Source organism: Saccoglossus kowalevskii, chromosome 15 (genome assembly GCF_978046115.1).
Source record: "Saccoglossus kowalevskii chromosome 15, keSacKowa6.1, whole genome shotgun sequence".
In the NCBI taxonomy this organism is placed as follows: domain Eukaryota; kingdom Metazoa; phylum Hemichordata; class Enteropneusta; family Harrimaniidae; genus Saccoglossus; species Saccoglossus kowalevskii.
Window position 1 is genome coordinate 21,901,892 of NC_140655.1, and position 23,985 is coordinate 21,925,876.

A 23,985-nucleotide genomic window follows, 5' to 3' on the forward strand; every position below is an offset into this window, starting at 1 on the left:
TATTTATCCAGTCATGGTTGCCATGGACCTTTAGACTTCAATCGTTGCCATGGTTTCAAAAGTTGTCGGCGATTGTTATGCTTCCAACCAAAACCGAAACTTTTCAAAACCTTGGAAATTTGTCCTTTCAAATAATATTCAAAAAAAAAATTGAAAATATAATTGTCCAGGTATTTTGTAAAAAAAAAAATTAGTGAAAAAAGCTTTGAGAGTGACAACCAAAAGCAATATACATCACACAATAATTTGACCTTTAGGTCATTGTGTTAGGCTGAGGATGTCTATTATAATTCTTAGTTCTGAAAAGAACCAGCAATTTTCAATAGAACTACTATAAAACTCTTTTTCTAGAAACATTTGTAATAGGAAGGAGGTGTGTACCGTGTATGGCATGTACAAATATGCGCACACTTGCCCTCGCTTCTGATACAAAGGAATACATGACCTGTCTGAAAAGGTCATTCTCTGTTCAGCAGTAGTAAGCTTTTTAAATTTGATCTCAAATAAGTATAATTATGCATCGTGGCAACTGGAACTTTCTCTAATTTTTACTGACTTTTGAAAGGAGTAATTTTATTCTTTTTTTTGATAGCCAAACAATTGAGAACAACTATTGTTGAAGGCCCTACCCATCTTGTTTTTATATAACGTTGTAGTAATTACTAATTCCATTGGTTGTGCTGACAACTCTTGTTTGTGTTCTACAATAGTTTTTGTCCCGTCCTTGTTATCACATCGCTCTTACTGTGTAAGGTCGTAAGTATGAGTTTGACAGCTGTTATGTAATCACGTCACTACAGTGAATTTCCAATCTGAAAAAAACATAAATAACTTTTAAAGGTTCTGTTTGAGGTCATACACTGACTGTTATCTTTGATTTCCTTATATGGAATTGCCTGCCTGCTACTCTTGAGTGTCTTGAGTCGTTTGTAACCTGGCACATCATTGGTGGATACATTGGCACATTTGATTGGTTAGTTTTGAGGGTGAGAGTTCATAATGACCCTGGATATTTAAAGTGTTTTTGGTTAGTCATCAATGGAATACTTAACTTTTGAGTCACGCACATTCCCCAGCATCTTTCTCTTTTTAAATGGAGGGAGTTTTCCCAATGAAAATAGATGAGTCATTGTCGTAGTTGGTTGCTTTTTTCCTTGAATGGATATTTTTTGAAAAATTGTAATCAGAATTAAACTAAAGATCCAATAATTGTCAACAAAATAGAAAATTATAAATGATTCTTGATGAAGAAAATGAAAAAAATAATTGTCTGGTTTTTAAATATTTTTTGAAAAGTTTCTTTCTTTTTACTGTCATCTGCAAAAAAAGTTGTACATTTTTAAAACTGAATATTGATAAAAAAAAATAAAAAAAAAAATTTAAATCATTGAGATATTTTCCCATAATGCATTGCACATATACCGTACTCAGTGGATCAAAACTTTATGTCCTGCAAAAGCTGCAAATTGTTTTTCTTCTCCCGGTTTTGGTTTCTTGAAAGGAAGACATTGTCACATTCCTCTCATCTTTAGTGGATCATTTAAACTGTGGCTAAATAATTCTTCTGTGCTGCCACCAGTATGTGCCGTTGCCGTGGTTAACCAAACACAAAGTACGACTTGTGAATGACAACTCATGTGACTGTGAAATCTTTGAACGCTGGTTTTGATTATGAACTTTTAACGTCCTTTTCAAAGGTTGTCATTTTAATTAAAGACTTGCATACTTTGTCATTGTCCATCACAGCATGTAGATGAAGTGTCTGATAACGAAATAATTCTCCCCGACGATTCCTCTAGCAACGTAAAGTTAGCTACGATGACTATTTCGACCTGTTGTTGACCTCTGAATCGTATTTTGGTTAAAACTCCTGAATTTATTTCGGCAAGCAGTGTTGATGTTATTTTATCTTTGACAAAATTCTGAAATGCGACATTTAATTGAGCCTTTTAGAGCGAGCTGAATGTGAAACTGCATTAGATGTTGTTAAATCTGACAAACACATAATATTTTACTTTAAGTGCAGTTTATTGAGACAGCATAGAACCGGATTTGCGAAGGGGAAATTTAATTTGTTACCGCACTTTTAATTATTTCCGACATACATTTACTGTTAAGGTATTGAAACCGTTGATCAACAAAATATTTCTATGTCAGAAATTTAAACAGGACAGGCTTTCATTATTTTAACGTTGCAATTATGTGAGATGTGTTTGTCACCATGGCAACCAAGATTCAGCACTATGGTATCTCTAATAATGTTAAATTTTCAATATTGCAAGCTGGTTTCAACTGGATATATTATGTACCTACCAGTAGACATCTATAAATGACTTCACAGATTATTGTCAATGTGAAGACGTATTGATTTTATAAATTTTGGTTCTGTCGCAAAATACAAAGAAAAACATACTATGCGCTTTTCCATGGATAGAAACATTGTGCGATTCATCTACGTTGAAATCTTCAGCATCCGAACTCCTGACGCTTTAATAGCGGTTAATTTATAGTCCTGACAAAGGATCATACAACAAACTAAGAAAAGGAAGAATGATAAGTATCAGAAATTCTGATAAACGATGTTTAGTAATTGCGTTTTGACTCACTCTACCATTCTTTAAAATATAATTCCAGACTAATTAATTAGACTTTTAAGTTAACGAATTGTGCAGGAATTCAATTTTTCTCTGCTGATTTTTTTTTTTTTTTTTAAAAGTGCCCAGAAATTTGTTTCTCATTCCTGTGTCTGATTTGTCTCAGGGGAGGAATCCAGCCTCAATATAATCATTCTCCACTTTTTATGCATCTATCAGAATTCAGTACACTTCCATTAATTAACCAATGAATTATTTGCTTAAACTTTTAATAGATGAGCCTCCGAAATTCCAGTGGGAGATGTCACATTAAGTTTCTTTGTATTGAATTTAATTTACAGAAAATTTATCGCTGAGGAGCGACAAGATTGCTAATTGGACAAATAGTTTGTGCTTGTTAAAGTCATAAAACTGTGTCAGCTGACCACGTAGTATAATAGTACGTAGTCATGATCCTCTGTCGTCATTTGTAATATGCAGGTGGTTATAGCCACAGATTTACTGCACCGTGCACTAATCATTCGACAAGGGAGATATAACGTCAATTTTGGTTGCTATGTGCCAAATGGAATTTAATTTGTTTTGTTTTTAAATGAAACCTGTCTGAAATTTTGTTGCTGTTAATACAAATTGAAAGCTACCACCACAGTGTATGTATATTTTCCTGGTTTCTGCCAATAGGAATGCAGTACAATCGTCATGTGATTTAGAGACCATTTCTGTTGCTTGGAAACAGTGATATGAAGTCTTGAAAACAACTGACTTTTTACTGATTGACTCAATTTTGATGTTCAAAATAAAGTTTATGCTAAATACAGTTTATTTGTTCATGTACATATAAAGCAATATTTCGTTTATAATTGGGAGGAATTTATTTTAATTTTCATCCTCAAATTTCCCTTGGCATTGAAATGGGGCTTTAAAAATCTATATCTGGGTTGTGTTTAGGCAAGTTTTAATTTGAAGTGAGAAACCAATTTCATTCTTTATAATCAGACTGTTTAGATATATGTAAGAATTTATTGAAGGCATTGTGACAACAGGCCATTATCATTTGATAGCCCCTTCTCTTTGTTGCCTTTCATTGATCCCACCAACCAATTGTGTTCAAGACAATGGCTTGTGTATGCTAATCAAACCATTGTTATGCAAATGAGAGTGGCTTCTCTTTGCTGATATACAGTAACGGTTGTAACTAGTTAAGTAAGATTGTTGCCGTCAGTCAGTACGCTCCACTAAGTCTGATCTCAACTTTGTAAGAGAGGATAGTCTAACTTCGTGCAAAATGTCTGTCATTAAGGAAGACCCAGAAGTAAGTGCAGATTTTCCGCATGATTAGTGTTATTTTTTTTTCTCCTACTTACCGGGTCTAAAGGTGTCAGTCGTTTCCACACTGACAAGCCTGTTCTAGTGTTTAACCCAGTGTTTGTATTGGCTTGTATTGAAATGTACCTGTTTCCTTCTAGCATGTGATTTCAATGAACTGTGTTGTTTCTTCTCTTCTCCCCAAATTCTAGAAACATAAGCGTCCTTGGCGTTCATTTGTTGTCGTTTGTATACTATATCAGCTCTGTTTCGTTGTTTGACTGTTTAAATATCAGTTAAATAAAGACTCCCATTATTCTACTTTATAGAGGTGGAAGGACACGTTCTTGATGTTTGCATTTCATTTCTCAGCACTGTAAAATAGTTGCTTGAAGTCATCGTTTTATTTTCTACATGCTACACTATGGTGACTGTTATAAGCAGGCTTTTATTTGATGTCATAAAGTTACTGTATCTTGTTTGGACCTGTCCCAAGTTCAGTAACTACCTGACATATTTACTTTTCAACCCCTCCTGTTAGTATACTAGCTCTTGTTAGCTTTTCTCTTGTGTGCGACATGTTTAAAATTGTTTTTCTTTTTTTGTCTTTCTGTTATTGATGGAAGTGACAGACTTGAGTTTCTGTACTGAATGTGTGGGATTTCTTAGTTCTATTTTATCCATGTCAGTGCGCCAACAGGTTAATGTACAACAAATTCTTTTAATCTGTGTGTTAATAAGTGTGGACTATATGCACACACCCGCTGTCTTTTTCATCTCATTAAAAACACAAAATCTTCAGCTAGCTTATGATTTCTTCATGGTTGTGTTAAAATCAAAACGTGTATCGGTATGTACTTCATGACAAAAACTTTATTGAGTATACGGTACATGCACATATAGCTAATCTAACCATTTGAAAATCAAATCGTTTGTATATGTTCAGACACCAGCTTTGATAGCTAATATTAATTCTACACTATCGGTTAACGCTTACGTCTGGTTATAATAGGTAGGGCCACCACTTATATTACAAATTCTCACAATTGACACCCATGGAATGGACGCTGTAGCGTCAGCTGATCTCTATGGCAACATATGTTAAGTCCAGTGTCGTCCCACTCACCATGACGATCTATCAAAAGACATGCTATTGATTTGCAAATCAGACACCTTGATTCAGCTTATTGTCAGAGAGGTCATCGTAAAGTCAATAAGATATCTTGCCAGATCTTCCCTTGTATACAAGAGGTACTGATTTTTTTTATAAATCATTAATTTTGTACTGGTTTTGGATATTACATTCAGTGAATTTCTGTTAGTCGTGTATAATTTCATTGGCGTCCTGCCAAATCCATGTTGACAGTTACGCTACTAAGATTGATGCAGGAATACTCAACTCTTTTGTGTTTGGTTTGACTGTAACTACGGTAATAAAGTTTACCTTGCAATTTATTGTTGGTGTCTATACAAGTATGTTACAAGTTCTACTTTTTAGATCATCCAGTAGCTGGTTCTCAGTCATCTACTCCAATTTATGTGTCATTATGGCAGCACCTTTGTGTCTCTTCTTGCAATTTATTATTTTCAACCGCCCTTAGTACTGTACGTGTTTGTCTTCACTAAATCATGTTCCTACTAATTGCAAGTTGTGTGTTCATTCAGTGAAATGGGACTTTCGATCCCTGGGTCAGGTGGGAGTATGTTTGTTGGTTATTTAATGTCTCCAATTTGCAGTTATATAATCATACTAAGATTATGAATTGTTCAGTTTTATATCAATCCACATTTATGGAATTCTGATTGCCTGATTTTTTTTCTAAAAATTTGATGATAATCATTACGGCTTGTTATCAATTATTTCCATATATGTTTGAAATATTTTACGAAACAACAAAATTTTGGGAATTGGTCTATATTTTTGTGGAAGGACAGTGACAGTTGATAGTGGTGGTGAATGGGTCAATCTTGACTATTTATCAAAATCTCTTGATATCCTGCAACTTCACCAAAAATTTGACTCAAACCTATCAACTATGCACAAGATCTAATTCTAACAAAATGGAAAATGTGGTGTGTAACAATATTTGTCCGATGAAAGATAACTTTTTGTCATTGAAATGAATACACGAGAGTAGTGTTACTTGGTACAGCGGTAGTGAGGAGGCCCTGTGGCTAAATGTATGCCTTTGTTCAATCATTTCTGTTGCTACAACAACATGCCCTAACTAGTTGCTAAGGTCAGAAAACGACAAATTTGACTACATTTCTTGGCAGCCCCTTTACATATCGCTGCTCCGCATAGTGACTCTTTGTGTTGATATGGTTACCAGAACTAATCAGGTGTTTGTTTTCGGTGATTGTTCAAACTTTACTATAAATTGGTAAATCAAATTTTTCTCAACCAGTATTTGATCTTTAATTATACCACATTTTTTTATCAATTTACACTTTAGTCAACAATGCTCCGTGAAGTCTGATTTTTTTCCCAGTGAGTGACTTTAAATAGCGGTATACGTCTGGAGTTAATCGGTAGAAAATGTCAGCATCGTATGTCGCTTTGTGAAAACTCAACTGCCCCAAGAGATGTACTGATAAACATAAGAGTGTTTGTAAACGTGGGATTGTTTTGTATGGTGGCTTGCATGTGTACTCTGCCTCAACAAGCATGTCTCCAAGCAAGATTAAAGGCAGTTATTGATAATGTCATCGTTCCCAGGAGTTTTCCAGAGCAACGCTCACAGAATCTAATAAAACACAAGTTCTTTAAAATGTTTTAAATTAAAGAAAAGCTGGTTTATATGCACAGACAAGTACAGATGAGTTAATGAACCAAAGTTAACGCATATATTTGTTCTTAAAATCGGTACTGTGGTTGTCCTAGTCTAAACTTGTACTCTGGAATAAGCCCCTCCCCTCCAATCTTCTTGTACTCTGTTCCAGTTATAATGCATGTGTCCATCTTTAAATGCCTCCTGGGGAGACGTTTATATTCTCATAATAATTCTCATAACGTATTCATAATAATTTGTCCAACCAACCAATGAAACATGTTATTTCTCGAGTTCGCGCTGCCAGATACATTTTAGTTAATACATGATCCATGAACTACTCTGAACAATTTAATATCAACTGGTAGAAACTTTCACGTTTTTATGTTGTATGGCATTCAACATTTCGCACAAGTCACTGATAGTTGGTGTCGTAGTACTCTAACCAAATTATCACTGCTACAAATTCCATGTCTTTCACTGTCTACCAAAAAATGTAAAATAAAGTGATTTAGAGTATTATTTGTATGATAATTTTGTTTAAGAAAAAAATTTATATTTTTTTTTATGTAGATTAGTTTGAAATTTAACTTTGCTTACATAAATTGTCTGTACTACTAATAAGGACTGAAAGAATTATGTTTCGATTCTGGATTAACATTCATAACATTTGGAAACATACTACCGTATTCTTTGAACACCTCAGAAACTCGGCTCAGGGTGGACAATCTAATTCATAATCCCCCCTTCTCTGGTACTTGGAATAGTTTGAATAAATTGTCTATTTTAAATCATTCTAAAGAAATAAGGTATTGAAGGTACAAATCTGCAAATTTACCTGCAAGCAAAGGTCATGACCTCTTCTAGGGCAGTTGAACCTGATTGGTTAATGGGTACAATGGAAACAAAGTAGTCATTGTGTTAAGCAGGCTGGGATTTTTTTTCACTCCAGACTTGAAGAGACATTGGTAAAAAATATTTACTGATTTAAATTGTACCTTTCTTGTGCTATTGTTAGTAAAATAACAGACAGGTGTTTTGTGTCATTGTACGAGATCTCTGGTTGTTTGGCTGCGCCATATCAATGTCAGGTTCAGTTGAACCGTTTAACGATTCTTTGTCAAGTTCAGTTCAGGAAAACTGCCTTTCTTTAAAATCTGTAGATGCGTTGACTTGATGTTTTCACTTTCTTTATTAAATACTTTTTGTTTTCAAGTGATCTTCATATTATTGAATTTTTTAATTCATCGTGGTATGGCATGGAAAATTGTTTCCTTTTGGATTTCAGAAAAAAAGTCTTCCAAGTGCTGAGATTGTCCCAAAATTTAAATATTGCTTCGCTACCTTTGCAAATATAAACAATAAATGTCAGGCTCAATTGAACATTGTTTTTTCAAACCCAAGATGCATGTGAGAGGTAGGTTGAAGTACATGGATAGTTCCCCTCCTCTTTCAATCCGAACATTTACTCTTAATGGCATATTACTGAGAATAAATTTATAAGAATACAAACTTAAGCGTAGTGCACTTCCCTTGTAACCATATCGATACTGTTGCCATGGAAACTGTAAACTAACTGTGTCAACAGACACCTTGGTAACCAGATATGGAAATTGTGGAGGGTTAGGTGGTTTGGAATAAAGCCAAGTTTTGAATCACAGGCATAATGTTACTGCTTTCTTTTTGAATGGGTTTACCCTTAATAATATCAAAAATATTAATATGTATGTTTTTTCCTATATTTTACGCTCAATTTGTCAAAAATCAGTGAAAATAAATTCCATACAAAACACCCAAAATATCTTTTCAGCGAAAATTAATTCAAGCTAAAATAAAGTATTTTGCAGTACCGAGGTAAACCCTATTTTAAAATTATTCACAGACTGACCATTCATCATGTAGTTTCACTTGTTTTTATAATTCTTAAATCTAGTATTTGGTGTCTGACAACTTTTTGAGAAAAAATTAGACGTTTTTCCAGTATTGAAATACTGTGTGTGATTGATGCTCCTTACTCTATTCGAACACATTCTGTGACAAAATAAGCCTTTTATTGTTTTTAACAATCGCCTTGTGTTTGTCATTCCTGTTGCAATTTCCTTCCTGCTTGTGGTCTTTTCCGGAAAAGTTTTTCCCCTAATATCATTTTAGTATTTAATTATTTAGTGTTTGTACTATAAAAATGCATCATAATTTGTATGTAATGATATATTAACCGATGAAAATAGAAAAAAATAAAAGTTTTTTATTATAAGTTATTAAATAATCTAGTTCAAATTTTAACATGCGATTTTATTTTATTTTTTATTTATAAATTCCACTACCATCTTACCATCACTACCATTATTTTGAAATATTATATATTATTGAAAAAAAGGTACTCCAAATTTCAGAAAATAAAATAAAATTTAATTTTCAATGGCAGTGATATTTTTCACACTGTTTTACCCCATCCAGTTCTCTCGCATGAATTATTCTGCCATTGATCATTTACTTGCATGTCTTCAAAAAAAAAAAATTAAATTAAATTAAATATTTCTTTAAATATATTCATCACTTTTCACTATTCATCATTTTTTTCTGTACCACTGTGTAACACTGATTTCAACAAGGCTTGCCGGAAGCCCTGATCAGCTGATTATGTTTGATGTCACAATGCCCGCAACACATGCCACGTCTGTTGACGTGTCTAACAAAAGCCCAGGTTTCTCATTGCACCGCCATTCTATTTTCACTATTCAGTCAGTGGGAGGTTTTTCGTTTCGCTGCTTTTGTTTTTTCAGCGTCAACACTAACTCTTTGAAAATTAAAAAGACTTCAGACCGTTGAAGTCTCAACAGTGCATTTCGCGACAATGCATTTTTGTGTCATTTAAAAACAAAAAACCTTCACGGATTAGTGTAATCCACACTGTATGCTATCCTATCTGACGATACTCAGTTGGTTTAACGAGGAGACACAGCTTGGAAGTGCTACTGAGATAAAGCCAAACGATCACGACAAGGACAACAACAACATCATGGACTACCAGGATATTTCTTTTAATTCATATTCATATTCCGAGTCGCTCCACGATCAGGACACTCTATGCAGCGAAATTGACTCTGGGGTAATTATTATTTCTATTCCAAAATGTCCGCATCTCTTTTTCACCTTCATATATAAATAGACGTGTACAATGTACATATAAATAAGTCTATGGTGGTAGCATATGTAACGTGCCATATTATATTCATGCTTTATACTGTTCTACTGAAAAAAAATACTCAATTCTCAATTAATTACATTAATTAAACCCTTTTTCACCTATTTTTTATGAAATTGTTTTAAACTAAAAATCAGACTCGCTTCTGACAGTTCAAACCCTTCCTAATGCATATAAACTACACTGGTTTATGTTTGCTTTGAATTGTATGGAAAATATTTTTATGTATCCTAACATGTACTGAATTATTTGAAGTTGATTTGATGTGAATCAGTTCATGAATGGAATGAATCTGTGAAATTATCTTGATTTCATTCATTGCTGGAGTGACATCCAAGTGTGACATGAATAGTAAGCCACATCAATAATCCACATTCAGTTTGCAAATTCCTGTTAAATTCAAGAAATACATTTTTTTTTCATCTTCGAAATGCCTATAATTTAAATTGATAACTGTACTTTAAAATTAAATCATTATATTTATTTTTGTTTTATTTATATTTATTATTTTTTTTTGTTTTTTGGACTAAATGAATTGGATGACATTCAGTACTTATATTATTTGGTTTTTATCAAAAAACAAAATTATCACTCCAAGTTTTGTGAAAAAAAATCTTTGAGAACTATTATTTTTGGTGTGACATTCTTTTATATTTTTTTTTAATAGTATTGAAACAAATGAACTTAATTTATTGGCTACAGATCTTGATCTTGAACGAATATGTGCAAAATTATTAAAGGTTTAAATTCGAAAAAAGTGAGAAAGATAAAATATCATTATATATAAATTTAAAAAAAAATATTTAAATTTGTTAGGAACATGTTTTTATAATGTAAAATTCAATGAGTTGCCGATTACTGCTCAGCTGTTTCCATCCTTGAAAGAGAAAACACCAACTCACTGCGTCAACAGGTGGTCATTCAGAAAATCTGTTTCCCCGTATGTAAATAAAAAAATATATTGCCACATCACAAAAAAATTATTTTTCACCCTAAATTATGTTATTTTATATATAAAATTTAGTTTTCAAGTGCTATAATGTAATTTGTAATTCAACAGTGACTCCAATATCTACTGTGAACTGTAATAAATTTACATAATTTGATGAATTTATGACATTCGTACGACCTCAGAAAACAGCTACAAAAAGCTGTAATTTTCACTGAAATTTGTCACTAAAATGGTTGACTGTATTACAAATCTGTTTTTATTTGTTATAAATAGATTTTTGTTTTTGTTTTTTCAATATTTTTCTGTAATTATGTAGCTCCAGTAACATACTGATCATACACGCATTACACTGACTATGATAGTATAACCTTTTCACTGCCAATGTCCAATGTCCAATGTTGTAACCTTCCACAAAATAGTCCAGTTCAAGTATTTTTGATCAAAATATAATTTCACATTTGAAAATATACCATGTTAGACAATGTCATTTTTAGAATTACGAAAATCTTTTGAAAATATGCAAAAAATGGTCCCAAAATCTTGGTGATGACAGAAATACAATAGTCAATTGAGAACTTACCCTTAATATAGTGACCTTTTAGTCATCTTAAAAAAATGATTGACGGTATTTTAAGTCCTAATCAATATTCAGTAAAAATAGCAGAAACAGTTATTCCTATAAATCCAATATATTATCACCTTTTATTAAATATTATTATTAAAATATTAGTATTGCTAGAAAAGGGCTACTAAAAATGGATCGATAAGCTTTACCAAGAAAAAACTTTCAAAAGTGGCCATCTTTGACTGATATTAATTTCTCATATTTCATATATTCATTGCACAGTGTTTGTTAACTGGCACTCTCTTAGAAAGACATCTGTCTGGTGCTGAAATACCATGGGAACTTGGTTTACATCCCTGTCTTGATCACCTTTCACTTTTTGCTGTCTGTTGCCGTGACAATATTACCCATAGTTCACTTGCAGTGAATGAGGTATAATCAGATAAACCTGTGACTGGTGCCCCCATTCTTTGTTTACAGCTGAAACAAGTCTGTGTAAACTTATATTTAAAAAGATTGAAACTGTCTGCAACCCAACCTTTATTAAGTCACATTGTTAAAGTATTGTGTTTCTGTAAACTTTGGTGTAAGTTGTTGTGTTGAATAGTTTTACATTGTGGTTTTCGTTTGGGTAATTCTTGATGGCTGACTGACTACATGTTCGTTTTTTTCAAACATCGTCACTAGTTTGTTATCGCAATCAGCGATGTGAGATTCATTGAAATGTTCACTCCGGGATTGAGGCTTAATAATCTAATTGACAAGATGAAAAAGGTACGCTTTATATCATCGTTTATATTTGCAGTTTTCAACGATGCGAAGGACGTTACTCTAGAAGAGTTTTGATAATGTGAAGGTCATTTCCCAATAAGAGTTTGATAACTTTTAGGATGTACCCAACAAGGGTTCGGAAATGTAAAGAATGTTACCAAACAATGATTTATGTCATTTTGTCACATACATACAACATTTTTGATCTGTTTTACATCAAAATGTCCACAACTTGTCTTCCTGGTAAATTGTATATTTCACAAAATGATTAATTACTATTGATTTTCTATTCATGTTCATTGGACTAAAAAGGAATGTACGAACACGACACGCTACAAACCAATAATGGTAAAGTTTTTCCTCATTTGTGCATGTCTTGAAATCGGAATTGAGTACGAAGTGCAAACTGGTGTTTAACATTAACCTGAACTATCCCATAATGCATCACTAATAGGAATGTTTGTCAACTTAGGGAGGCTGATTAGACAAGCTAAGTATGTTAACATTCAGAATATAGCAACTTGTACAAGGACTCGGAATGGGCTCTAAGCATCGCTGTGGGGGTAGAATACCAAAAGTTACCCCACACTAGCAATTTGACATTCACCTGGCTCCAAGCCAAAATTGCAACTGAAATATTGATTTGTTTCACCTTTTTAAGTTCCTTATTTTGTTATCTGTACAAAGCTTGTATGTAGTTTTTTATACATGTACACATAAGTTGAAATAAACTTGTGCTTTGATTGTCACAAAATCATTTTTGAGAATGATTTTAAGTTCAAATTTGTTACTGTTGATTTTAAAATACTGTGAGATTTTTGTATTCTATGAATTTGCAGAATTTTGATGTAGCAGAAGGACCATTTTACTTTTTTGCTGAATTGTCTACATCTTGAATTATCAAAAAATTACCATGGTAATGTTTGTTAAATTTGCAAAAATAATATGCTTGTTAAAAAAACAATCTGAAGTAATTCAACAGGTGGGTAGCCATCTTGGTTTCCTTGGCAACTACACTGATGCTACCCATAGAGGGCACTGTGCTAAGTCTACATGGTGACATTTATTTTTGTTACTCAAGGAAGCTTTAATTAAATAACAAGTTCACTGCTAAACAAAACTAGCAAATTTTCCCAAAGTGTTTGACCCACTTTAATAATCAGTTTTGTTAGATTTTTGACGTTTGTTCATGTTATTGATTTTTCTCCACAAAGTAGGGGTATTTAATTACACCTGTTGGAAATTCTGAAATGTGTTACGCCAGGGGTCATTAATACTCGCTCTCATGCTATTGTTTTCTTTTGTTGCAAAAAACAATAGGCATAGTAAAGCGTGGGTCAGGTCACTTTGAATTGTAACCCCTGGTGGAAAATTGATCCAAGTGGACCTAATTTGCATAATACTTGAATTGCATTGCGTAGTGTTGTAAGTTAGTCTTAGTGGGGTTGGCGGTGGGTGTACAGCGTTGAAAGCTATGTCTAGTGGTGAAGGTCAATCCTCCTGGGTTAAGAGACGCGTCAAGCAAGCAAGTATCTCTTCGCTTTATCGTAGATTTCTCCACGTTTCGTGACATTTTCAGGAGAATTTTGTTGTTTATATCATGCTGCTATGCGCAACTTTAACCATGCTTCGCATATTAATTGGCACCAGTTTCAGATAACTTAGAGCATGAAAATGTTGGATATTGTTTCACTGCACCTGATGGTTGACGTGCAACTTAGAAAAAGAGAGAAATTCTTGTATTAAACTTTAATGTTTGATTTCATTGAACTCCATGTTTGGATCAAATTGTATTCCAATTTATTGATAGCGTCACTAAGCGTCACTAAGTTAACAACCTACAATCAATTTCTTAAACAAATTTGTCGTTTTACATGTTAAACAGAATAACTAATCTTTCATATAAATTGCTATGAAATTTACACTTCGGAATTCTAATGTTGGTGAGAACCAGTATGTTTTTAGATGGTTGTAATGATTTTGTCACCAGGGTTATCTGTAACCTCTTTATCTCTGTCTAACACCTAATAAATGCTCCATTAGCGAGAAACGCAAAAATGTTTTTAATAAACTCGTATACTAGTCAGATGAACTTCGTGAGAATTCGTAACCCGTAACGACTGAACAATGATTTACCTTGTTTCTTCTCTGACTGTCATCTACGGTAACTATATCACAATGTAATTTATTATGTTTAAAACACTGAGGTTTTTTTTACACAAGCTCGCTGCTTTTTCAAGCAAACATTTAAGATGTCGTAGTATTTCATATGCAAAAAAAACCTGTCTGAAACAAAACACTGAAATGTAACAATACCAAGCTTAACAATAATGGTCTATTGTACTCTGTTGACTACTAAGCTAATAACTTGTCCTAATAATCGACTTCACGATTTATAAACCCTTATACCCCTCCCTCCCCAATCTTTGATGTAATGGTACGACCATGCAAACAAACAGTATGACAATTCTATTATGTAGGGGGAGCAGGTGATAATCTTTAGTACATGTATTATTGATTGTATGTGCAGATGGTGAGATTAGAACGGGACATTTATAGAGTAATGCTTTACGCTGGCGAGTAATAACGTATTTTAATTATTCATACCACCTTTAATATAACTGAACTGGTGCCAACTTACTTAAAAAAAAGTCCCATTTCTCTGTATTCATCACCTCTATGTTAACGCTTTTAACAAAACTCTGATGCTCATTATATCCCTATTCTTGTTCGTTCTTCTGCTTGGAGTGCAGTTAGCGTGTCAATGCTAACTGTTGTCATGGCAACCATTTGATCCCTGTTCTAAACATTGTTGCGTATTTATCTCTTTTTCGTAATTTCTTCAATCCTATTGGACAGTGGGAGCATAAAATCCAAGGCGATGTGTCGTCGGAAGAACCGGTCGATCAATATCCGACACACGTACTTAAAAGAAGGGAAACAAGCCCCGCCCTCATTTGGTCACCTGACCAACATGGTGACAAGCTGTTGTCCCAACGTGCGAAGTCATTGCAAGATATCACTAAGCCAATGCTTGATGTAGTGCAACCGGGCCGTCCGAGGACACTTTCTACCGGTGGAGTTAGTAGTAATGGAGGGGGTGATGAAACTAAAAAGAATAGCACAGAGGTCCCCGACAAAAATGTCAATGAAAGTAAACAAAATGGCACAGAGAAAGATGAGCTTTCCGAAACACCAGAAAAAATCACAATAGCTGAAAAACTAGATGACCATACATACGATACTGCCGTTAAAGCCGTTCAGACCACCACAGTAATGAAACCGTTCGAATACAAACGTAGTGAAACTTCGTGGAAGGATTACCGGACACCAACCTCAGAATATGATATGCCGGTGACGTCATCATGGCAGTCTAGTTTACCATATAAATCATACAACTCAACCGCCATTACACCACTCAGGAGTTATACCCCACCAGCGCCTTATAAAAAGCAAGTGAGACCTGCGCAAACATCTGAGAAGAGACAACAACGCTTTGTAACCCCAAAGACTTCGGTAAATTGTTTCCCTGATCAGTTTTTCCTTATCTACACTAGCATGTTGTGATGAGATATTTTTATACTCAAAAAGTTTTTCCAGTTTTTGATGTGGTAATTTTCAAGATATAAAATGATTTGTTTGTGAATATTAATTTTTATGATGTTTTTGGGTCATTGCAGTGCATTCTCTTGTTGTTTTTAATTAATTTGTGTGGTTATTCGGTTATTGGGATTGACATATCATTTAGTTGTATTTTCCATTTGTTGTTTCCTCTTCTTTTATTCTTGACCTGTTTGTGTGTGTGTTTATGTGAGTATGTGAGATTCTCTGTGAGATCATACAATTTACATAAAATTTTATGATGTCATGTGATTTGAAGATTTTAAATCTCTATGTACTTGTGTGTGATTAATATTTAAACATATTTATATTTTTTTTGTAGCTCGAGACATCTTTGAAGCCTGATACTGATAAGAGTGAAGACATTCATGTTAAAGGTCTGCTGTCGCAGAACTTGGAACTGAGACGTAAGCTTGAAGACGATCATGGCGGTTACAAGCGCAAATTGCAAGCTTATCAGGATGGACAACAACGTCAGGCTCAGTTGGTTCAGAAACTGCAAGCAAAGGTAAGAAAAACACATGATGCCAGACAAAATAATGAATACAGTAACCCCTCGCTAAGTCTCACGATCCAAGCAAAAAACGTGACTTATCGGGGGTTGCAATGTACCAAGGGGCCTCGTGAAAGAATAAATTTTTTGGAAGCCATCCAACTACTGAAAGTCAGAACTGCTAGCGATGGCATGCTGCTGTATTACTGGTTTGATTATGTTTTAAATGAAAACGATGTCATTCCGATTTCTATTGAAGCTACTGTCAAAGTAGTGTTGTCTACAGTAAGTCCGAGCGTAACATACATTTAGTTATCTTTAAGCTGGCTTATCTTGGGCTCAAAAAATGCAAAAAGGTTAATCTGCCTAAATATGTTTCATATTAGTTCATAGATTAAAACTACAAAGTTGAAATTATTGATGATTATTGATCAATGTTTTCTTTAAAAAAGTTCTTATGGAAAGGCAACACCAGCTGATAGCTGAAAGCTTGAGAGTTGGATTATGCCCAGACTGTTCTGTATAAAGATAATAAAGTGAGAAAACTGTTTTAGTTAGTTTTAGTTTACTGTAAGTGCTTATACTTAACTCCATTTTATTTCAGGTTTTGCAGTACAAGAGAAAATGTGGTGAGTTGGAGAACCAGATGTCTGAAAAATACGCTGAAACCGAGCGGCATCAATATAGGGTAAGATGGTACTCCTAAGTACGAAGACCAAGTCATTATTTAATTAACATGCAAACTATAATAATAAAATTTCTATTAAAAATACTATCAACAAATAACATGCACACATTTTTAACCTACCACCCCTATCTATTAATGATCAGTATATCGTTTTCTGTGGATGGATTGTACCATTTATAGTAAAATAGGGGTGGAAGGTTTGATCTTTACTTAGTCTCATTTATTTTCTTTATTATTTTCTTGTTAACCTAATTGCTTGATTATGTTATATTATATGTTTGAGAAATGTTCGCTGTCTTTTCCCGTGCACGTGCGAAGCGGCGCGTATCAAAGGTGACACTCAATAATCCCTCGTCCCATGATAACAGATATAAACCTTATTTTCCTCATTATATTATCTTTCAATACAATGTAACATTTATTCCAAACTTATTTGCTAATGCAATGTAGGTTTAATGTAACTTCATGTTTTTAAGTCTGTTTAAATTTAAAATCAATTCATATTTTAAATTATGAATGCTACTTCTATATAGTTTTTATAATAGTTGTTTTTAATTTTAATGTTTGTTCATGTATTTGTATATTTGAATTTTTGTACATTCTTTCATGTATGTATATCAATACACTATTTGCAGGTTTCAGTGTTATGTGATATAAATGTCTGAGTACTTCATCAAGTCGGCCATCTTGTTTTTAGATATTGTCATCTAATCACCAAAATGTGCAGCTGGTGGCTTTGCATGTCGTAATCCAACTTAAAAGAAGCCTACAAGTTGATGATGTAATCAAACATAAAATCACAGAAACCCAAAAGGGGTCTAATATTGAGACTTGTGCTCAATAACTGGATGAACTTTAGTAACAGCATGTCTTATATTATTGTCTAAACTAATACAGTCACTATCTATTGCACAGATAAGGAACACCACTGATAGTTTGGCGACTCGTCTAGAATCAACCGAAGCACGTCTTAAGATGCAAGAGGAGGAACACAGCACTGATTTGGAGAGTGCGCTGATCAAGCTGGAAGAGGAACAGCAAAGGTAATGCATGAGCGACTGTAATGTGCTTGCTTTATAGTATGGTGTTTTCATTGGATGTTACAAAGTACCATTATCAGAATTAAAGGTTTTTACGATGTCATAGCTTTACATTGTCACTCAATGATGCAAATAAAGCCCTCAAATTTTACTAAATTTTTAAGTTTAAAAAAAGTTTAGTTCTTATGGCGATGATTTATAACAATAATGAATCCCCCATGGCATCAAATTGCATTCACAGAAGTGTCTAGATATGATGTGTTTGGGTTAGCCATAGACCGATTTTTATCCAGTATGGCACTATGGGGCATTCATTATTGTTTAAATAATTGTGCATATTTTGTGATGATAAATATGAGTAAAATAAACGCCAGAGAAAATACAAAAACTGTACCCTATATTTTTTGTATAATTTATGCCAATCTGTGAAAATAAGTTACATTTGTTGACCCAAATCCTCATTGTCAGCAGAAAGTCATTACAGCCAAAATTTTGAAGAAATTAATGAAGAAAAGTGAATTTTTCTATATCCTAGTATTCATGAGTTTGTTTTGTTGCCACATCACTCTGAAAAAAAATTAAATCAAAATTTTTAGTCATGCATGCATTAGGGACCAGCTGCATTTGTCATCATGGTGTAATAAATTGGAAATGAAACATATGGCCCTCAAAATATTTAAATAGGTGAAAGTTCAAAAGAGGAATGCAAATATAAACTAAAATAGTCCAATGTCTAGATGGAATACTCGAAACTTGCATAAGGATAAATAAAAAAAAGTCTCAACCAATCAGATTGATGTATTACTATGTATGACATCATAGTTTAGTATTGGATATTTTCACATTTGCATATGCATACATTAAAAATGATTTATCCAATCAGATTGCTGTAATAATTTGTATGACATCATATTCATCATAATTGTCTTCATTATTTTCAATCCTGTGTTCATTAATTTCCCTATTGTTTTTTTGTTTTGCTTGTCTCTTGTTTTGTTTTGCATGTTTTAGTTTTTTCTCTGTAGTTCAGTATCACAACGTGTTACTGTCCACACAGTGTGTCTGCTCTACCCGTGTGCTCTCCTTCATCCAGATTTCATCCCTTTTATGTCCATATTTTCACCAATTCTGCCAGGAATCATCTGTTTGCATATCATTAATATCTATAATATATCCCATCATTCTCTAATTCTGAAAAAACAGAAAGAAAAATAAATAACTTTGAAACTTGTTTACTATAAATACCCAAGGCAGCCATTTTGTTTTCTGTAGAGCAAGTCTTGCATGTATATAAATGTAAAATAACCATTATTAGTTCCTGCCAAAACTTTGTGCCATATATTGATGTATTTTTTTATAATTTTTTTTGTTAATCTTGAATCAGTTGCACATAATCTCCCATTAGTTGCATATCTTGATAACAAAACATGGTGCATCAAAACATGTCCGATTTTGACTTGTTCCATTACTGGTAGTGGTTTGCCATTATGACAATGGCAGTAAACAACTTAATTCTTACACATAAATAACAGTTTGACAGTCACGCAAATATTTGGATATTTGTAGAAACAGGTTTAATTTTAATTTTTATTAGAATTGAAATTCGTCACATTTCCAGTCTGCACCTCGTCTTTCTGCATATATTGTGATATCTCACTTATACATCCATGCATTTTCATGGTGATTGATTGTTGGCAGAATCTATCAGTTTAAAATGGTAACCACATGATGACCAATGCATATCATGTGACAGTCAATCACATGACCAATACAGGAAGTCATTGTCATCATGTGATTATCTATCGACTCCACTGACCCTGTCCCATTTTATTTGTTGGCCCAGGAGCGCTAGTCTAGCCCATGTGAACTCTATGCTACGTGAGCAGCTAGACCAGGCAACTATGGCCAACCAGCAGTTGACTGCTGACATCAACAAGCTCACTCAGGATTGGCAGAGAGCACGGGAAGAGCTGGAAGCTAAGGAGCGTGAATGGCGTGATGAAGAACAGGTGAGAATATTTTTTTGTATTTTAGTTTGGTATATGGGTATGTCTGCCCGAGTACAAGGGAACAATATCCCGGTATTGTGAGGGCAAGTTTTTATGTGGCATTTGAGCACAAATAGAAATAAGACTGTTAACTTTTTCACCGCCAGACTTTCTTGCCCAAATTCTTCACCACTTTTTTCTTATATTCTTCAATATTTCTGGAAATAACACTAATTTTGGAGGTAACAGACAAAATTTTATATGTACTCAAAAAATTTGGCTATTTTTGTCCCAATCTTCTGAAGGAAGATGCAGACTATTCACAGGACTATTTGTGAATTTCTGATGAAAAGATGGAACTGGTGGTGAAAAGGTTTAAGCGTTACATCACATGATCAAATTTTGTGTAATATTTTACAATTGTTAACAAATGAAATGTGTAGATTGCTTTATTAATACAAATACAAATATTTAGCACTACCAAGCAACCATTTATTGGCAATAAAATACTGTAAAATATAGCAAAATGAAATAGCACTTATTTTGTGTGACATATTTTGAGAAACAATTTTCAAAAATCAATATTTAACATAAAGTTAAAGAAAAATTAGCATTTTTTTTTTTTTACACTTTTTCGAAACCTAGCTTTCATAAATAATTTAGGACAAGTACACCATCATTAACAAAATATCATTTTTTCAGCCTATGTCACCAACCTGCAATTCGAGATATGACATAATGTCTCTGACAAAACGGCCACTGTCTACTAACTCAAACTATTTTAACGTTAATATACTTATAATGCAGGCTGGTGCAATTCATTGTAAAATTGTTAAATTCTGGGTATTTTCATTTATGACTCAGCTAGCTGTCAGGATACACACTGAATTGTTGTGATTTTATATAAAAAAAAAAATGACAGGCTGTTAAATTTTTCAGTTTCAATCCGTGTATCTTGCCCAGCTATTGTTTTCAGACAAACTATATGGTTTACATGGCGCAGCTGTTGTCTAGCAACCAAATTCTCAATTCTAACATGGTGCACATTTTTTTATTAAGATATTTAAAGTTTTATTAGTAAACATTTTCTAACAAGTTTGAAAAAAAAAAAGTGAACATGAGTTCAAGTTCAAGTGTTTAATAGATAATAATCATCAGAATTTTCATATGCATATGTATAAGAACAATACTGTAGTTCTGTTGCCGAACTATTTTATCTTTTTTTTTGTGAACTACAACATCAAATAAATAGGCAAGGTTCTTTCTCTTTTTCAAAGTTTTCAAAATTGATATTTCTGTGTAAATTTGACATTCTGTTTTGTGTTATCTGTTGCAGTCTTTCAATGATTATTTCGCAAACGAGCATAGTCGCTTACTGACGATGTGGAGAGATGTGGTCGGTTTCAGACGTACATATTCTGAAATGAAAAGTGCAACTGATAGGTAAGTTTACCGTGAGAACCAGTTTTTGCCAATCTCTACTGTATTTTCTCTATTTGAAGCATAAACACTAGTAGAAATGATGAATACATGATTATGTATTCTCAGAAAATTATAATTCATGTGGATTAAGATATGATACAACTTGTTGTACAATAGTTTTTAGGTAATGTGTTTGTAAAGTTACTCAAATCAGTATATCATAGTATCCTTCCACTTTATAGTTTAAAAAGTAGTGCCAGTTCAAGTGAACTTAATTATTTTAAACTTTTTTTGGGAGGACATTTGTCCAACATAACATATCGTATTTGTTCCATTAGTAGCTCTTGTGTTTACATAAATAGGAGAAATATATCTACGATCAGAATTAGTTTTATTTTAAGGGTCCAGCATAAAATTATTTTTTTTAAATTATTTATGTGCACATCTATTGGAGATGAGGTTTTAACCTTTTAACCACCAGTTTCCTCTTTTCATCACAAATTCACAAAATAGTCCCCTTTTTTTTCTTCAGAAGTTTTGGACAAAAATAGCAAGAATTTTTGAGTAAAAACTGAAAATTGACTCAAATTTTGTCTGTTGGCCTCAAGATTAGGGTTCATTTCCAGAAATATTGAAGAATATAAGAAAAAAGTGCAAACAAAATTTGGGCAAGAAAGTCTGGTGGTGAAAATGATAATATAGCAAATACAGTACATGTATAATAATATGCAAAATGACATCACTTAATGTAACATAAAAAGTAGACTTAAGTTAGGTAATAATGGGCATGCACTGAATCCTGTTTTCTTTTAACAGAGACCTGTCTCACCTCCGTGCTGACATAACCCGCATGTCTCGTAGTATGCACGCAGCATGTTTGAACTTGAACGCCAACCAACGTTCAACAGACGCTACCACCAACGTACAGCTGGAGAGAGAGCGTGCTGAGAAACAAGCTGTGGAAAATCAACTGCGCGAAAAGGTCAAGGAAGTGTTGGAACTACAATCTAAGTACGACACAGTCAAGGCTGAGATGCAGGCTAGGTGAGTATTCTTTTCCCATTTTCATAATCAAGAAATAGTAGAAACATTTTGCATGAATCACTGGCATTATATTTTGTAGTTTGTAATTTTGTAGTAGCTTTTGAAAGCCATGTTTTTTCAATTAAGATTTGGGTGTAACATTATTATCTATATTTTTTTTCATTTTTTACCAAATAAAAATACTAATCCTTTAGCTACTGTTTCCAAACAAAAAAATGGAAACAAATTAGGCAGATTTATTCTATGAAAGGTGAAACAAGTTAAAATGTATTTTTGAACGATGTGCTGCTGTTAATTTTCTTTGAGGAAAATTGCTATGATGTATTACAATTTTAAACTACATGTACTGTGAAAACTTGTATAATAATATTATTCTCTTGTTTTTCAGGATCAATGAAATTACAGTTTCTAATGAAAAATTCAAGATCCAGGTTGCTGAAAAAGAGAACCTTGTTAAGACTATGACTAAAACCGTGCAAGGCTTGGAAGCAACAACTGCTGAGTCCTCAGCTGAGTTTGCAGCAGAAAGTGAAACTCTACGAAGCTTGCGTGAGGAATGCGAAGCTCTACACGCTGCTTTACGTGATATTGCACAGGCTGTTATTCATGACGCTGATGGTATCGCCGCGGAGACATCATTTGATGATAAAGATAGAGATGAAACTTTGGAAGAGTCTGCATTATTGGGGTAAGTACCAGAGAGAGGGTCAGATTTATATTAAACACTTCATGTTTCGAAGAAATGGTAGCCATTATTAGTTTTGGCATGCCTTCAATGATAGGTGACGGTCAAACAACGACAAAAACATAAAATTTTGAGATTCATGAAAATTAAACTCATATGGCGTTTATTCTTCAGGTTTCATGGTATTTATAAAATTCTAAAAAAATTGTTTTCTTTTCGCATATCAGTCGTGCTCCTCGTTCCATGTCTCCTGGTCCACGTACACTATCACCAACAAGAACCATATCACCTACACGCCGTGCTCGCTCCATCTCGCCATCAAGACGTTCTCGCTCCCCGGCCTTTGCTGACTCCACTTATGCGGCTGTTCAAGCAGCTCTACAAAAACGTCAACTTCAAGTTCGGGTAAGTGAAAGTATTCTCTGTCTTGTTAGTTGTTCTGATATAATCATGCGGATAAGTCATGTGACTGAAAAGGTGATAGTTCATACTCAATATAAATAAAAAATATAAATTAAATTCTGATAAATTATGAAAATTAATTGGGTTATGAATAATAATTAGATCATGAATATTAATATTAAGGATTATTGTAATGCTTGGTGTAATTTTTAAATTATTAATATTTCTCGTCAGGAATTACATGCCAAACTGAGTTCTTCAAAGGATCAAAGCAATTCTTACAAGAAGCAGATTGACGACAGTGAATCTGAGCGACGCCATGCTGAGGAACAATGTAGACATTTACGTGAAGATCTTGACCTCAGCCGTCGTGATACCGAAGATGCCAAACGGGATAGAGATCGTGTGAGGAATGCCTTGGAGGTAACAGCAAGGTAAG

The 23,985-nt window shown here is 33.5% G+C and overlaps 1 protein-coding gene across 6 annotated transcripts in view; it reads left to right on the forward strand.

Moving 5' to 3' along the window:
• The window catches only part of LOC100374648 (uncharacterized), a 95,222-nt gene that overhangs the window by 49,953 nt on the left and 21,284 nt on the right, over positions 1-23,985 (forward strand). For 4 of the 6 annotated variants that reach the window (XM_085490565.1, XM_085490567.1, XM_085490564.1 and 1 more), the window contains 9 exons: positions 16,107-16,292; positions 16,882-16,965; positions 17,881-18,008; positions 19,849-20,014; positions 21,330-21,436; positions 22,232-22,459; positions 22,848-23,147; positions 23,372-23,549; positions 23,781-23,980. In XM_085490565.1, the coding sequence (XP_085346691.1) occupies positions 16,107-16,292; positions 16,882-16,965; positions 17,881-18,008; positions 19,849-20,014; positions 21,330-21,436; positions 22,232-22,459; positions 22,848-23,147; positions 23,372-23,549; positions 23,781-23,980 (1,577 nt within the window). Of the gene's footprint in view, positions 1-13,570; positions 13,689-15,022; positions 15,680-16,106; positions 16,293-16,881; positions 16,966-17,880; positions 18,009-19,848; positions 20,015-21,329; positions 21,437-22,231; positions 22,460-22,847; positions 23,148-23,371; positions 23,550-23,780; positions 23,981-23,985 lie in introns of those variants that run through there. The other 2 variants (XM_085490562.1, XM_085490563.1) reach the window with 1 other exon arrangement.